Source organism: Caenorhabditis elegans, chromosome I (genome assembly GCF_000002985.6).
Source record: "Caenorhabditis elegans chromosome I".
Lineage (NCBI taxonomy): Eukaryota > Metazoa > Nematoda > Chromadorea > Rhabditida > Rhabditidae > Caenorhabditis > Caenorhabditis elegans.
The window spans coordinates 9558584-9574457 of NC_003279.8; the positions used below are offsets into that span (position 1 = coordinate 9558584).

Genomic DNA, 15874 nt, shown 5'->3' on the forward strand with positions numbered 1-15874 from the left:
TGTAAGCGTTTTTCTTTTGAGTAATTTATGATTCCATTGAAATCGGAAGCAATTCAAATAATCAGGATATCAATAAAAATGTATCAAAGCAGCTGAATAACTGAAATTTCGCATTTAATTCTTTAAAAAATTCGCATATAAACAGATTGAATCTGCGAGTTAACTGATAATATCAATTTCAATGAGATGCACATTTTTCAGAATCAGTGCCCCGGTGGCCGAGCGGTCGAAGGCGTGAGACTTGTTCTCATTGGGTTAAACCAGTCGCGGGTTCGAATCCCGCCCGGGGCAATATCTTTTTTCTAACTTTTAAAACAAGTTTTACCAAAAAAAATTCCTTACTAGGGAACCGTCAGAAGGTGCCCACGGCGGGCTCTCAAACATCTTAAAATAGCACTTTAAAGAAGCATTGGAGAGCCAATTTTCCATATTCACTTTGGTAGCTCATATCTCCGTGGATAAATGTTTTACAGAAAAGTCATCAACTGATAAGTTGTTGATATTGTTGTAACGAACAAGTTTGTTGTTAAAATTTTTTTACCAAAAAATTTTTGTTTGAGATAAAACCGCGTGAAGTGCGGCAACTGCTGTTGATATTTTTATGCTGCTATTCCGTTTCTAATGATTTTCTCGCAAACAAAACTTTTTTGGTAAAAAACTTTCAAATACAAACTTGTTCTTTACAACAATATCAACAACTTTTTAGTTGATGACTTTTCTGTAAAAAATTTATCCGCGGAGATATGAGCTACCAAAGTGAATATGGAAAATTGCTTCGTTAGATCGTTAAAGTTCTTCCTTACAGTGATATTTTAAGATCTTTGAGAGCCCGCCGTGAGCTTGGTTCTGGAGTTTTGCAAAAATTTCACGAGTAACCGTTTTAAGACATGCACTATCGAATGGCATAGGTCTTATATGCAAGTCCGATGGGCACCTTCTGACGATTCCCAAGTTAGAAGAAAAAAAAATCCCACTCACTAATTTTTCTATTTCTAATTGTATTCACTAAATTGCCTCTCATTTTCCACCCTTTTTTCGAAAATTAAACAAACGCTCAATTCCCATCGAACTTGAATATAAATCACTCTAAACATGCGTTAGTTCTTTGCCCGCACTCGCAACTTGATAAATGGTTTTGAATTTCTGTTGAATTTACATTTTTCGATTAAAATTTGAAACCTTTTTTCTCATCAGGAAGTATATCTCCTTTGGCGGTTGGATTATGAATGTTTTTCCATTTATTTCGCTCACCACGCGTCTTCATTCCTAGAACTCAATTTTTCATTTAAACCTACAGTAGAACGACGGGTGGTCCGATGTGTAAAATAGCTCTTCCTATCCTCGTGTTTACATCGGTCGTTTACATCTGAAACGGCGGTGGCGGCGCCACGAGGACAGTTGTTTGAGAGTTGTTTCACGAAAACGGGGTTGTTATCAGTGGATACCATCTTGGACGGCTGCTCTTCGTTTTTGAGCAACAAGACATGACAAGATGGTGAATGGGATTTTTTGATTGGAAGGAAGAGGTATGTTGTACGAATTGTCGATTGGAACAGAGTTGATTATGGATTGAAAAGGGATTCAAAATTGGAAAGATTAGAATTATTGAAAAAATGAATCTTGACTCTGACACTTCTGATCAAGACTGCCCATTTCGTATGATAATCATAATTTTTTAAATTCAAAAATTCAATGTAAAAAAAAGGTAGAAAATATTTTACTTGGTCGAAAATAAATTTTTTTCATTGGAAAGTTTTATTTCCGAAACTCAGTGAAAATTGACATTTGCCAAAAAAAACTTAGCCTCATGTTGTTTGCAAAAGAAATCTTTTAGTCAACATTTTGGGCTCTTTTCAAACTGACGAGCAGAAAATTATTATTATTTTCCAATAAATCAAATACTTTTCTAATTCTTCATAATAAAGTTTAATTTTAAAATGTGGATTATCGAACAGAAACGGACAGTTTGTTATAATCGTTGTAATTCTTCATGTTTTATCTTCCTTTGTTGAAGAATTTCTTGCTTCTCGACTACAAATTGAAGAAAGAAATCTAGAACATATTTTGTCACTGGTTAATTATTGGAAAAGTATCAATACAACCTGGGTAATAGTTTTCAAGTTAAACAATCTGCCGAAATTTTAATGGAGAAAATATGTTTGTTTAATAAAAGCTTTTGAAATTTTCGTATTTACTCGCAAATACACCTCAGCATTTGTCAACAAATTGTCAACTATTCCACTACTAGTTGCTGACAGCCGAGGCAGTTTTTCCGAGTCTGAAAATTGTTTATAAATGTTTTTAAAAGAATCAACTATCCATGAATAATTAAAAACTAACATATTAAGTTACCAACTACAGTAATCTATCAAAAATTTCGAATTTTTTAAAAATTAGATTGTAATCCAGATTAAAGTTGTTTGCACAAGTCTTCTAAAATAATACAATGGATGTTCAATACGTGTTATGTTGGTACATCGGATTTGTTTCCGGACTATACTATTTGCACAATATTATTACAGGAATTCAATTTGAAAGGCGAGGAAAGATAAAATCACATCAATTGGAATTAGAGAAAATAAACCTTTTCCAGTATACTTGTATGAAAATTTGATATATGTTAATTGATAATTGACTTTCAGATTTTAAGATCAGCCGACAGAAAATTACATTTTTCAACGAAATATTGAAGGCTCTTTAAAATTCAGTATTACGGGATTTGGTCATTTTAAAATGTTCCAAACGTTTTCTTTTTCTACACTTTATCTGAGTAAACTATTAGAGTAAAATCGATTGATTGATGAACATAACGGAACAGAATCGGAAAGTTCAAAGGAAATCCACCGACACTTCTTCACATTCATCACGTCAGTTTTTGTAAGGCAAATGTTCCGTAACTCTATTATTTCTCTCTTTTTTATTCAATTTTGTTCACATATGTGATGCAAGATGTTGGAATGGAAATACGCGCATCGATCTTCGTTAAGTTAACAGAAAACCGTGTCAAAAACAGAGAAGGGGGAGAAAAAGATTTGATCTATGAATATATCGAAAGGTTTCACACCTGGCTGACATCTTATATATTTATTTTATGGCTGTAACCAGTATGGCATCATCAGAATGTACGATTAAACTGATCTTTATCTCTTTTTTGCTCGTACATGGTTTAGATGACAGATGGAAAGGTGCCAATATTTGGAGAACTCAATGAATATGACCTTCATTCAAGAAATAATCAAATAATTTTTGTGAGGGATTCAGGGAATTCTATGCTTTTGCATGATTATTCAATAAGAATTGTTATAGACATTAATGCAACCTATCAAATGAGAATTCAGTTTCGAACTTCAAAAATTCACATTTATTATAGCTAGAATTTAAAAATTTGATATAACACAAGTTTCTTGCTCTCCTTGTACAGCTTATATTTCGGCTGTCTTTAGTTTTATAAAAAATTGTCAACTTACAAAATACGAGAACAATACTTTTCTATATACAGTTAAACATTTTTTGATTTTTTTGGAAGTTAAGGCAACTGAGATATAAGCCGTCAAAGTAGAGCAGTGTTTGTGGAAGTCTAACATTGAAAATATGGTAATTTCCTTTTGTAGACAATTGCCCATAAAAATCAAGTAGATCATTGGTCATCTTTAGAATAAACATCATTAATCGATTTGATTTCATGAAATTTTCTATTTAACTCTTAGTAAAAACTTCGAGTTAACTGATAATATCAATTTCAATGAGATGCACATTTTTCAGAATCAGTGCCCCGGTGGCCGAGCGGTCGAAGGCGTGAGACTTATGATCTCATTGGGTTAAACCAGTCGCGGGTTCGAATCCCGCCCGGGGCAATATACTTTTGTTATTACTTTTAGGGTTTTTTATTATTTAATTTCCAATTGGAAATTGTTGATTCTGAATCTTTATTCTTTATCTTATACTTTAATATGAAAGTTCATAAATATTGTTTACATTCTCATCAAAACTTGTTCATCGGCAAGTAATAAAAGAGTTATAATCCATAACTGATTACCACGTGTAACTTGATATGTACCGCCCTTTTCTGCCTATTTGTCGCATTATGCAATGCACGGGGCGATTCAAAAAGATTCGACCTCTTCTAAACAGTTATAATACTACCTTGTTTGCAAACCTTCATGCCAACAGATAATACTTTTCTCAAGATTACCAGTGTCCAAAGTGTGTGAGGGACTGATTTATGCTCATGGTGAACAGGAGAGAAAATTAAATGGATTGAATGAAAGAAAAGGAAGTGAATAGAAAAGTGAAGGGATATAAATTTCAAAAGTGTAACCAATGATTAGGGCTTCCAAGTGGAAGGTCGATTAAGAAAAGTGAAGGGTAAAGTTAGTTGATTCAAAAGTCAGGGACTGAAGCTAACAACGTTACCAAGGCCTTCAATGAGATGTAGTTCAGATTCTGTAAATGGTAATTTCAGAAACCGTATCTTCACATTCCGGGTAGGAATGTGATCCTGAAAATTTTTAAGAGTCGAAGCCTGCCAGCAGCTTTAATTTCGATCTGATTTTTTTTTCAGTTTGCACTGCTTTCAAGATTTTTGGGAAATTTTACATTTTTGAAGAAAAAAATCTGAAATCATTTCGCCAAACTCGATCAAAAACAACTTCAGTTTTTTTAGAAATAAAAAATGTTTTTATTAGTATAGCCTTCCAATTATCAAAAACTAATTTGAAGTATACGTATACGTTGAAATGTGTCAGACATGACACTACATCAATCTCAATCACACTTCCTGTCCTCCTTTACACAAAATTCAACTTTTTGCACTTATTTACAATGCGATGACGCAAATCATTGAATAACTTTCAAGAACAGAAGTAGACATATTCTCAAATGAACAGGTGCCTTCACTCGAGAAGTCGTTCTTCGGTTGCGCAACGTGGCAGACGGCTCCACCAATTTGACACTTGTGTTTATTTTACAGTCAATTGATACTTCAATGACACAGAAACAGGGACTATTGCTAGAATCAGAATTTGATTTTATGTTTGAAGAAGAGGAATATTTTGTTTTAAGAGTCTTGGGATATTTTCAGGTGAAAAAGTTGGTAGAATTTTAAAAAACTTTTTCCTTTAGCGTTTGCTTAACTTTCGAAAAAAGTTAGAAAATGAGAGGCAAAATACTTACAATTAGTGAATATATAGTGGCAATTATTTTTCTTCTAAGGAATATTTTTTTGGTAAAACTCTTCTTAAAAGTTAGAAAAAAGGATATTGCCCCGGGCGGGATTCGAACCCGCGACTGGTTTAACCCAATGAGATCATAAGTCTCACGCCTTCGACCGCTCGGCCACCGGGGCACTGATTCTGAAAAATGTGCATCTCGTTGAAATTGAGATTATCAGTTAACTCACAGATTGAAGCCTGTTTGTGGGTGAATATTTCAGCCAGATAAATGTAAATTTTCAGTATCTTAGTTTATTTTCCTCGAGTAATTTCAGAATGAGACGTTATAATTCAGCAAATTATATTTCTGAATCGTCTATTTAGATTTCAAGATTTCTAGAAGATTATCTTAGAAGATTGAAAATTTCTAGTAAATCATTTAGAATAATCTTATTTCGCTATTAAAATATCAGTTGTAAAGCATTAAAACCATCATATTTGCACAATCATTTAACCTCTTCACAGTACCCACCGGATTATTGTAATTAATTGTTCAAAGTTTACGCAATCTCCGAGATTATGACTACTTAATTTACTGTCTGTTTGATTGTTTTGTCGGTAAGTTATATTGTGTCGGTAGTCGTCTAGTTGTGCTATAAACGGTATTGCGTAAACGATCAGTGAGTCGGAAGAAAGTGATATAAGGAAGGAAAGGACAAGGACGGAAGGATAAAAGAATGACGTAATTGGAAGATGATGAGAAGAGAAAAGAGGTACCAATACAAACACTTGCAGATCAATAACAGATGGACTGTGGCCATTTAATGACAGATGTTAATAACTGATCATCATCAAAAAAGGTGTTTTAATTGATGACCGGAGGGACTTGTGGTTCATGGGAATGTTTTGTACTCAGAGAAGGGACACAAATAATCTAAAACGAATTTTTAGTCGGATTTTAGAATTGATAGAGTTTATATTCTACAATCTTTAATTTAGAAGAATACAACTTTTGAGTGTATCTGTAAAATTTGAAAATAATTATTTCATTTGATTATGTTGGTTCCAAGTATACCGTATTTTCCCAATTAGACTTGCGCGTTCCTTGCTCTACTTTGGTGGCTTATATCTCGGATATTTTTATCAAAACATGTTTCGCTAAAAATGTAGAGAAATATTTTGCACGTATTTTGCCAGTCGATAGTTTTTTTGAAAAAATAATGGAAACGGAGAACTGTGTTTAATAGGAAAAATACGACAGTGAAATTCAAATTTGGAAGTCAAAAAATAAGTTTCAGAAAGACACAATGAATCAGGTAGCTAACATCCGAGTGATTGAAAAATATTTTCTTCTGAGTTATCAGTTTCACTGATCTTATTGTAAGCTTATAGTCAGGGAGCAAATGCAACATGCTTTTCAAATATTTTTATACATATTTATACAAAGCCGAAAAAATTATTCTTTTTTGTAGAACAGCGTAAAACTAATTTCTAAAGTTCTGTAAATTTGACCAAAATTTCAGATGCCGACTTGAAAGTATAGATAGTTATGTTTTTACAACTTAAAATATTTTTTTTACAACTTAAAAAAACACACTGGAAAAATGTGCGAGATGGTTATTTAGTACCTTAAACCTCTGCTGGAAATCAGAATTTTTTAAATTCGAAATTTATTTGTAAAACATAATACAATTAAAAATAATATACACAGAAACTGAAGACACAAAAAGGCATAAAAATTGAGGAAAAGTGAGAGAATTAGAACCCGTGGTAGACAAAGTAGATTATTGTGATGAGCAGAAGTGATGGGAAACTGGCTGAATCCACTTGAATTGCTCGGAGCTCTGGAAAAATTATAGTTTTAAAGTTTAATTTTTGGCTTTTTGCCGCAATTTTTAAACCAATTCTAATAACTTTCAAATCACCAACCCGAAATTATGTTCGATATATATTTGGCAACATTTCCCAAAAAATTGTTAAAATTGGTTGATAAGCAGAAATTTCCCAATTAATGCACTAGGCTTCAATTTTTAATTTTGAAATTGAATCTTTCTAGAATCCCAGTTTTCAAAAAATTGTCTTAAGTGTCAATTTTATGTCAAAAATCCAAGTTTCTTGAGCTTTCTCACGGTCAAGAATGGAAGAATGTTGGTTGGGAAGTTAAGACATTAATTGATTCTATGAATTATGATTTCTTAATTTATTCTCTCTGTTTGTCTGTTTCGACCCCTCAAATATTTTTTCTCATAAACTCAGATTTTCCATCATTTGATCACAGAATGAATGACGTTTTTTTTGTTTTAAAATAGCATGCCTGAACGTGTAGTTGGAGCATTCCGAGATTCATGCCGACGAGCTTGTGAATAAAATTCCAATTGAGGAGGTGATTGTGAATCTTCTTCTTCTGAATCTGAAATTATACATAAACATACATGCGATATTTGAGTGCTCAAAATGTGCTCTAACAATACAAAAATTGTAATTTACACTATTTTGAAATGATTTTTACATTGAAAGAGCATACTTCAAGGAGCAACAACGTTTTTTTTTAAATGTGAAAAGTAGTTTCAACACTCAAAACAAACAGTGAAGTGTGAAAAAGTGAGAGGTGCAAAAAAAACCAAAAAAACGAAAAAGCGACCATTCTTTTGATTCTCCAAATTGTCTTCTTCCTCGTCTGCTTCATCATCTTCAGAATATCCACGTGGCATTCCAGAACCTGAAAAGGTGAAAGTGCGACAGCAAACAAAAAACATTCCGAAAAAATGTGGAAATTGAGAGAAATGGGAGCAAATAGAAGTAAAGCTTAAAGTGCCTAGAAGCTGAAAATAATCGAAAACACCACTATAGAATATCTAAATAGATGGTTTTTCAAGAATTCTATTTTCTATAAGCCGAAAGAATAAAAACCGATAGAAAGTACTTTCACAAAGCATTGAAAATAAAATTTAAAAGCTCACCTTCTGGAATTAAATTCGAGTTTGTGAAATGATTGTGAGAGATCTCTGAAAAAAAACTTAACTTAACTTTATGAAATATTATGTATCTTTATTATGAGAGCTCTTATGCATATTTTGCAGAAAGTTTTACATACAAACGATAAATTTGGAATTTTAAATATAAATTGCTGCTCCATTTGACACATACTCGTTTTCAATCAAAAATTATTAGCAATTAACTTACGATTAAGAGTGACTTGTGAATGATGGATTCCATTGTCATTTTTGGCAACGCACCGATAAACTCCAAAATGAGATGATTGAACATTTCTAATTTCAAGAATGTGAACACTGTGGTATTGACCAGATACAGTATGCGTCTGAAAATTGTTCATGGGGCTTGTTGGATATTCTTTTCCCCTAGGCAAGTAATTTGCCTTTCTGTTTGAATTTTTAGAGAGCTCGATCAAATTTCTAAATCTGATTTTTAGTTGTCAAACTCAAGAAAATATTATATCATCAACTAAAAAATTAGTTTACAAAAAACAAATAAAATCTAACCATCGCAACATTGTTACTTTCATAAACTGGTTCTCCATCCTTTTCCCATCCCATTTCCGGTCTTGGCCATGCTTCTGTTGTGCAAACCATTCTTGCCATTGAGCCAACACTTGCTTGCACTGTTTCAGATTGAGCTTGAACGAGTGGGGGAACTGAAAATAGGCTAAAAGTAGTAACGCCAGTAAGGATTTTGTCTAGATAAGCAAAACGACCGAATAAAACACTCCAAAATATTTTGAATTAAAAAAATTCCAGTCAAAGTGTTGGAAAATTGCAAATTTTTGAAAAATATGAGCTTTTAAGGAATTCCAGAGCAATGTCGCATGTTCCGACCCCTAGAATATTTTAACACAAATAATTAAAACAAAATCAGAGTATAAAAGGTATGGAAAAATTACTGCTTGCTTCAAATCTTATAAATTAATTTTTTCAATCATATCAATTATTGGAAAAGAGTACATATAAATAGCTATAATCTAGATCCCCTTTACCAGTAAGTAGTGTCTCTAAATCGTCGTTGTTGTCAATTTGAATTTCATGAATAAAATTGGTAGATACACACACACAACGACAAACACTTTTTCACTTCTTTTTTCTAAAGTTTCTCTTCTCACCCTCCAAAATAAAATGATGTGCTCGGTTTAAAATTGGACAAAAACTACGTAAAATGGAGGAAAAGATCTCTTGAAATAGAATAGAGAAGGATGAATTCTAACCGAAGAAGAGAGGGAAAATAAGAAACAAATTGTTTCGAAACAAGGTGAAATATAAGTAAATTGATTGAAAGTATGAGTCATTTAAGAGAAATTCCGGAGCAAATGGAACATTTCAATGCCTCATATAAATTGAATTTTGTGAAAGTACTTACATGTAACCAAAAGCTTGACAGTCCAAGATTCATCAGGTGGAATTCCATTACTTGCAACACAAAGATACTCGCTCATGTGTTTTCTTGAGACTTTTGTAAGATGAAGAACAGGTCCATGGAACACACTTGCTGAAATGAGAAAATTCAGAAAAAATATAAACTTTGAATATTGTTTGTATACTATAGTTGTCAACGAATTATTTATCTTGCAAACTTGTGATGTTTCTGGGTTTTAGTGAAACAAATTTCAAATTGACTTTAGCTTTCCCTTTTCATTTTTCCATGCCAATTGACTCTTGTACAAACACATTGCTCAATAATAAAGAATCAAAAGCTCTCTCCTTCTCTCTTTGAGAACAGAAGTAGTGGACACATATAGAGTGCTAATTGAGTGGATAAAATATGATGACGAGCTCCGAGTACTCGAGTAATGGGATTGAGCATATGGTATAGAAAAGAGAGAGCTCATGGAAAAAGAAGAAGTCAAGAAAGTCAGAATAACTATGCAAAGTAATTAGATGTTCGTGATGAAATGCTCTCTTATAATTTCTAATAATAATTTGCTTAATATAGTCGAGGAAGGAATAAGCTTGTTTGTCACGGATTATCATTAGAATAACCAGAGCTTGAAAAAAAATAATTGAGAATTATCACAAATCTTGTACAGATTTTCTAATTCTCGCGTTTTAATATAAATAGTTACATTTTCAGCTAAAAATAAAAAAAAACGTTGAAGTAATGTTTAGTATAGATTTTACGCATTTGGATCGGAAAAAAATAACTGATCAATATTATCAAAATATATAAACTGACATGTGAAACGTGGCTTATTTTTATTTTGTTTTTTATTTAAGCACCTCCCATTTTTTCAAATGAACTAATAAATAAAAATTTTAACGAAAGGTCAGGAATGGGAGGAGCTTAAAGAGGGAGTAGAGTTTGTGGGGAAATATATGTTTCTGACTCTAATTGTGCTCCTGAAACCGAATATCGATGTGAAAAAAATTAAAAAAATTTCTCTGATTTTATATTAATTTTTAAAATCCGAAAATCCATTGGATGCCACTATGTGAGTTTTCAAACGCAAAATTTTCCCGCCAGAGACGCCCCGCCCACGAAACCGTGCCGCACGTGTGGGTTTACGAGCTGAATATTTTCCTTCTATTTTTATTTGATTTTATACCGATTTTCGTCGATTTTTCTCATTTTTTCGCTGTTTTATATTGAAATTTTTGTGCTTTTCGTAAATTTATTCCTATTTATTAATAAAAACAAAAACAATTCCATTAAATATCCCATTTTCAGCGCAAAATCGACTGGAGACGAGGAAAATCGCGGCGAAACGACGTTTCCTGGAAAAGTGAGAATTTCTTATGGCAAATATTATTTAAAAACAATCAAAATATAAAACATAGTTCGTTCGCTGAAAATTTAAGCGTAGAACATCAAAAAAAATCAGCGGTATGACGAAGTTGTCGGCAAATTTCTATCTTCATCCTCATCCTCATCTGTAATCTCCTCTATTTCGCTATCCATATAGCGAAAATTTTATTACTTAAAAGTTATCAAATCTCAATAACGAAAGGGTTCTACAATTATACAAACATTTAATTTTCAGAGTTCCGGAAACATTGATTCGACGCGCTCCGGAGGATCCTCGAGGACAATCTTATTTATTTTTTTTTTCCAAAAAATGTGTTTTTTTTAATTATTTTTTTTTCAAAAATGAACAATTTTAATGTTAAATTTATTTCTTGGCGTAAATAAGAATCTCAATGAGACTCTCAGAAGAAAATTGAGAAACATTATTAATGATATAATAATAATCTTGTTGATCCGTTCTATCTCCAGACGATTTTCCTCGTCTTCAGTCGATTTTGCGCTGAAAATGGGATATTTAATGGAATTGTTTTTGTTTTTATTAATAAATAGGAATAAATTTACGAAAATCACAAAAATTTCAATATAAAACAGCGAAAAAATTAGAAAAATCGACGAAAATCGGTATAAAATCAAATAAAAATAGAACGAAAATATTCAGCTCGTAAACCCACACGTGCGGCACGGTTTCGTGAGCGGGGCGTCTCTGGCGGGAAAATTTTGCGTTTGAAAACTCACATAGTGGCATCCAATGGATTTTCGGATTTTAAAAATTAATATAAAATCAGGGAAATTTTTTAAATTTTTTTCACATCGATATTCGGTATCAGGAGCACAATTAGAGTCAGAAACATATATTTCCCCACAAACTCTACTCCCCCTTTAAATAAAAAACAAAATACAAAATAAGCCATGTTTCACATGTCAGTTTATATATTTTGATAATAAGCATGGTCAGTTTTTTTTTTCAAAAATCGAAAGCAATGCACATTTTTTCAACAACTTGACCAAAAATCCTTTTGCCGTTTTTAAATTATTCCCCATATCTGTCACGGGTGACGTAACCAATTCGAACAGATATTCTCAATCTGTGTATTCACCCAAACATATACAGCTGTTACTGTCTCCAGGTGTTATTCCCCTCTCACATCAAAAGAGCGCAGAAATATTGTTGCTTTCTAACTCTCTTTTCTTTCTTTTTTTGTGCTCTCTTTCGGCACTTATAATTGTATGGCTAATTACTCGTCTTGAGCCGACTAATAAACTGGACCCCCTTCCGAAATAGTACGTACTCAGACAAAGATTTGATTATGTGCAAAATGTGTGTGCTGTCGTGTGGATGTTGAAATGTTTAGAAAGAAATATGAAAAGAGTTTTGTTAGAAATCCAGATCATCTTCTTCAACAATGTTTTAGTTTCAAAAGAATTCGCATTGTTTCTGCAAACAAAACATTCCAAAATAAGCATGAAAATTTGTAAAGTTGTTGTGGGAATATTTGAGTGAATGAGATATCAAATGACCTATGGAAAAGACAAACGAACCTCCGAATCCAGTGGCGCCGTTGTAGCGGATTATTTGACGATCTTGACGTCTCCAGATGACTGTGGGAGTCGGATTTCCGTCTGCTTTGCACGTCAGACTCACGTTGTTCCCTTCACGAACTTCTACTGCAGCTGGTGTACTTCGAGATACGACTGGAGGAACTGAAAGACATGAAAAGTTGATTTATTAAATTTTGTTATCAATGGACACATTTGAAACTCAAAATATGTAATCAAAAACCGTTAAAAAAATGTTCAATTATCGGACATACCTCTATTTGGTGCAACACAATTAAAGATGCAGTAGTATGCTTTATATTCAAGTTTTCACTCAAATCCCCATCATAGATGCTGTGCAGTCAGATAGTTATTGAAATCTTTTTATTATTTACATATTTCTACATTTCGAAAAAGTATCAAATTTCATGTGTACTTCTCCCCCTCCCTCCATGTTAAGCAGAAAAACACTAAAACTCTTCACAGAAACAAGGTTCATAATTAAAAACCAAACATTTCGAAACATCCATTATAATAAATCCATTGTTTCTAAAGGTAATTCAAGTTCAAACTTCCTTCAAGGCAATTACCTAAAATGTTTTGGTTAAACATTAAGGTATCCGCCAATGTCTTTCCATTTGGAGGTTCCCCCTATTGTATTCAGAAGCTTGTCTTCAATACTTGTCACCACCCTTTAATTACCCTTTGTGACTTCCGTTTCCCTTAGGAGCCAATAATTAAAAAGGTGTCCCTCTCCATATGTTCTTAGCTTCTCCCTTATAGAATAAAGGCTAATGTCAGTTTAGAATAAGGTCGGCAAAAAAGTGTGACCGTTCTTCAACGTAATATGTTAAAAATTTAGAAGTTCCCCGATTCGAACAAAACATTTTTTATCTCAAAAAATATCTAAAGTAAGAGCACAAAAAATTGTGTGAAGAAGGGGGAAACGGAGTCTCATTTGCATACAAATCTATTTTCACACTTGCTTCGCACTATCTCGGGTTGGGAAAGCAAACGGATTAGGATTTAGTAAGGAATGGATGAATAGAATGAGTAGTAGTAATAGTGATTTCAATTTAAATTTCGAATTTTTGTTTTTAAGAACGATTAATTCTGCAAAATGGAATACCTTTCACATCAAGTTCTCCGGTTGAAAGTGTAATTGGTTCAGTGTTGATTTGACAAGAATAATTTCCACGATCTGATTCCTGAAATTTATGAGAATTTTCTAAAACCGACACTTAAATCTCCGAACCTGAACATTTTTAATAGTGAGGACCCATTCATTGTGTAGATCTCCGATTCGCGGCTTCAATTCGTACTTGTTGCGTCGTCGAAACACTTTTTCGTCGAACGAGAGCAGCCGTGGTGGTGAGTCCGCTTTGACAAATGCTACCTATAATGGATCGGTTTTCGTGTGAGACGATGTTCTTTAGATGGGAGAAAGAATATAACAAACCATATGACTTCCAAGATCATTTACGATACACGTAAAATCAACATCTTGTCCAAGAAGAGCAACTGCACTAGACATTGATGGTTGTTGAATTGTTGGGGGAGCACCACGTGAACATGCTGAAAACTAATTTATAGACCATCTAGAGAGTAGAATGCACTTAGAACTATAATTAAACTATTTTTATGGATTGGAGCCGACTAAAGATCCAAATAAAATACTTGTTCGAATGTTTCGAAGTTTGGCCAAAATATCAGCAAATTGCCGAATTGGAAACAAATTAAGATTTTTGAGAAATTCAAAATGTTCTTGCATGTCCAACTTCTACAATTTCTAAGTAGCAATAATTGCAACGCATAAAAAATACAATTTCTCTTCACTCGCCCTAGTGGCTGTCGTTTTTTTTTGGTTTTCAACAGATTATTTATGATTTGCGTTATATTTTTGTGATTTTTCTATTTAATTGTACACACTTTGCGGTCTTTTTGAGGGTTCTGCTCTGTGAAATATCTGCTTTAAGAATATATTGAACGCCAAAATACTAGTTTTTATATGACTACCTGTCCGAATTAAAACACTGGCTAGTAATAATCCAATTGGAATTGTTTTTATTTTCACATAGAACAAACTTTTTGGATTATCCCACAGATGTTTAGTGGCTAGCATTTCTGCGATTCGAAATTTCCCAGTACAAAACAAGTATTCAGGAATTTCATAGACTACTGACTCTCACAGGTATCATTTCTTTATATTCGTCTTATTTTTGTTTTTTGCCCCTTTTCACCAATAAATTTTGAATCATTCATCATCGTTTAGCTGGAGAGGTCTTCCGATTTTGTGTCATCTATTTTAGAGACATAAAATAAAAACACGGGAGCAAATATGTTTCGGACTTTGACAAAAATTCTTATAGACAGGATATGAAAGTATGAATAATTGTCTGTCACTATAAGCTATAAGCTATAAGCTATAAGCTATAAACTATGAGTTTTTTCAAGGATTTTTCGAATAACAGTTTTATATGAGGTTTCACATGAATGAGGTCTTTTTCTACATGAAATTGCACTACAGAATATATGACGTCACGACGCACTGACTCTCCTCTCGCCCAGAGAACACCTCCAAAAAATTTGATAGATGAAAAATAAATTAGAAGAAAAGCACTGAAATAAATTACAAAAGTTCAACATACATTTTAAAAATGTAACAAAAAATGTCCGTTCTCGGAATGTCGCGAGGAAGGCGACTGAAAGGCGGGTGGACCGCGCCTCCGGTATTTTGACACTGGAAGGGAAACGTTTTCAGAGTTTAAATAAGAAAGGTACCCTGTGGTCAAACATATTCAAAGTGCTGACTATTACATAAACCTCCAAATTACTCACCATCAAAAAGGTGACACAAAATAGTAGGCAAAACTAAAATCGAGGAAGATGTCGGTGGAGTTCCATCGACAAGCATGATGGTCAATCAGAAAGTAAAATGAAAAACTTTTTGGGAATTCAGTGAGTCTCTTGGATTCTTAGAGCTGCCTTTCTTCGTTACAGCTCATTGTTAACTAATAATATCCCCTCCGCGCGAGAGTTTGATTCCAAATTTAATTTTCTAAATCTTCTATATCGAAACTCTTCTCCCCCTTTTCCTCTGGCAACAACAAAAAATGTAGAAAACTTACCCTGTTTAAAAACTAACAATACACCACAAAGAAGTGCGAATAGATACATTTTCTCTTGAAGGGGGATATGAAATAAAATGACAAAGCGACCTCTTCCTCTGAAGGTAGGTGCTCCCGAGAGGGCGGAGTCACGGGCGGTCCATTTTCCGAAAAGAAGACACAGATGGAGTCGGGAGAAATAAGGGAAGAGGGTGGAAGAGAAAAAAGAAAAAGAAGAAGACACACACATTTTATTCCTGTTTTCCGGTTAGACAAACCATGGGTAATAGCGACGATTGAGCAATGAAGAGAGCAAAAAAACTTTTTTAA

General features: G+C 33.2%; 1 protein-coding gene and 7 non-coding genes across 14 annotated transcripts; 4 read left to right on the forward strand and 4 right to left on the reverse strand.

Annotated features, from left to right (window-relative positions):
* Nucleotides 1-208: 208 nt before the first annotated feature.
* On the forward strand, nucleotides 209-291 carry C36F7.t1. The gene has a single exon. It is a non-coding gene; the product is annotated as a tRNA-Gln (tRNA).
* A 2566-nt stretch (nucleotides 292-2857) lies between these two features.
* On the forward strand, nucleotides 2858-2990 carry C36F7.9. Its single transcript, NR_050411.1, has one exon. It is a non-coding gene; the product is annotated as an Unclassified non-coding RNA C36F7.9 (non-coding RNA).
* Nucleotides 2991-3769: 779 nt separating this feature from the next.
* Nucleotides 3770-3854, forward strand: C36F7.t2. The gene has a single exon. It is a non-coding gene; the product is annotated as a tRNA-Ile (tRNA).
* Nucleotides 3855-5259: 1405 nt separating this feature from the next.
* C36F7.t3 lies at nucleotides 5260-5344 on the reverse strand. The gene has a single exon. It is a non-coding gene; the product is annotated as a tRNA-Ile (tRNA).
* Nucleotides 5345-6805: 1461 nt separating this feature from the next.
* Nucleotides 6806-15794, reverse strand: rig-5 (Ig-like domain-containing protein; the record flags this gene model as incomplete). Of its 7 annotated transcripts, none has more annotated exons than NM_001264203.2 (12): nucleotides 6894-6994; nucleotides 7465-7560; nucleotides 7792-7869; nucleotides 8111-8155; nucleotides 8334-8469; nucleotides 8651-8802; nucleotides 9519-9647; nucleotides 12441-12602; nucleotides 13567-13645; nucleotides 13693-13833; nucleotides 13897-14012; nucleotides 15276-15351. In NM_001264203.2, 12 exons carry the CDS (start codon nucleotides 15349-15351, stop codon nucleotides 6909-6911), a joined length of 1296 nt encoding a protein of 431 aa, NP_001251132.1. The 7 variants fall into 7 exon arrangements, with proteins under 7 accessions (NP_001251129.1, NP_001366862.1, NP_492535.1 ...); NM_001264202.1 differs by lacking the exon at nucleotides 15276-15351 and adding an exon at nucleotides 15566-15794 and having other exon boundaries at nucleotides 6909-6994; NM_001128955.4 differs by lacking the exons at nucleotides 7792-7869; nucleotides 15276-15351 and adding an exon at nucleotides 15566-15794 and having other exon boundaries at nucleotides 6909-6994.
* 21ur-12607 lies at nucleotides 10275-10295 on the reverse strand. Its single transcript, NR_050412.1, has one exon.
* On the reverse strand, nucleotides 10276-10296 carry 21ur-13747. Its single transcript, NR_050413.1, has one exon.
* Nucleotides 13338-13511, forward strand: C36F7.13. The gene has a single exon (NR_050414.1). It is a non-coding gene; the product is annotated as an Unclassified non-coding RNA C36F7.13 (non-coding RNA).
* Nucleotides 15795-15874: the final 80 nt, after the last annotated feature.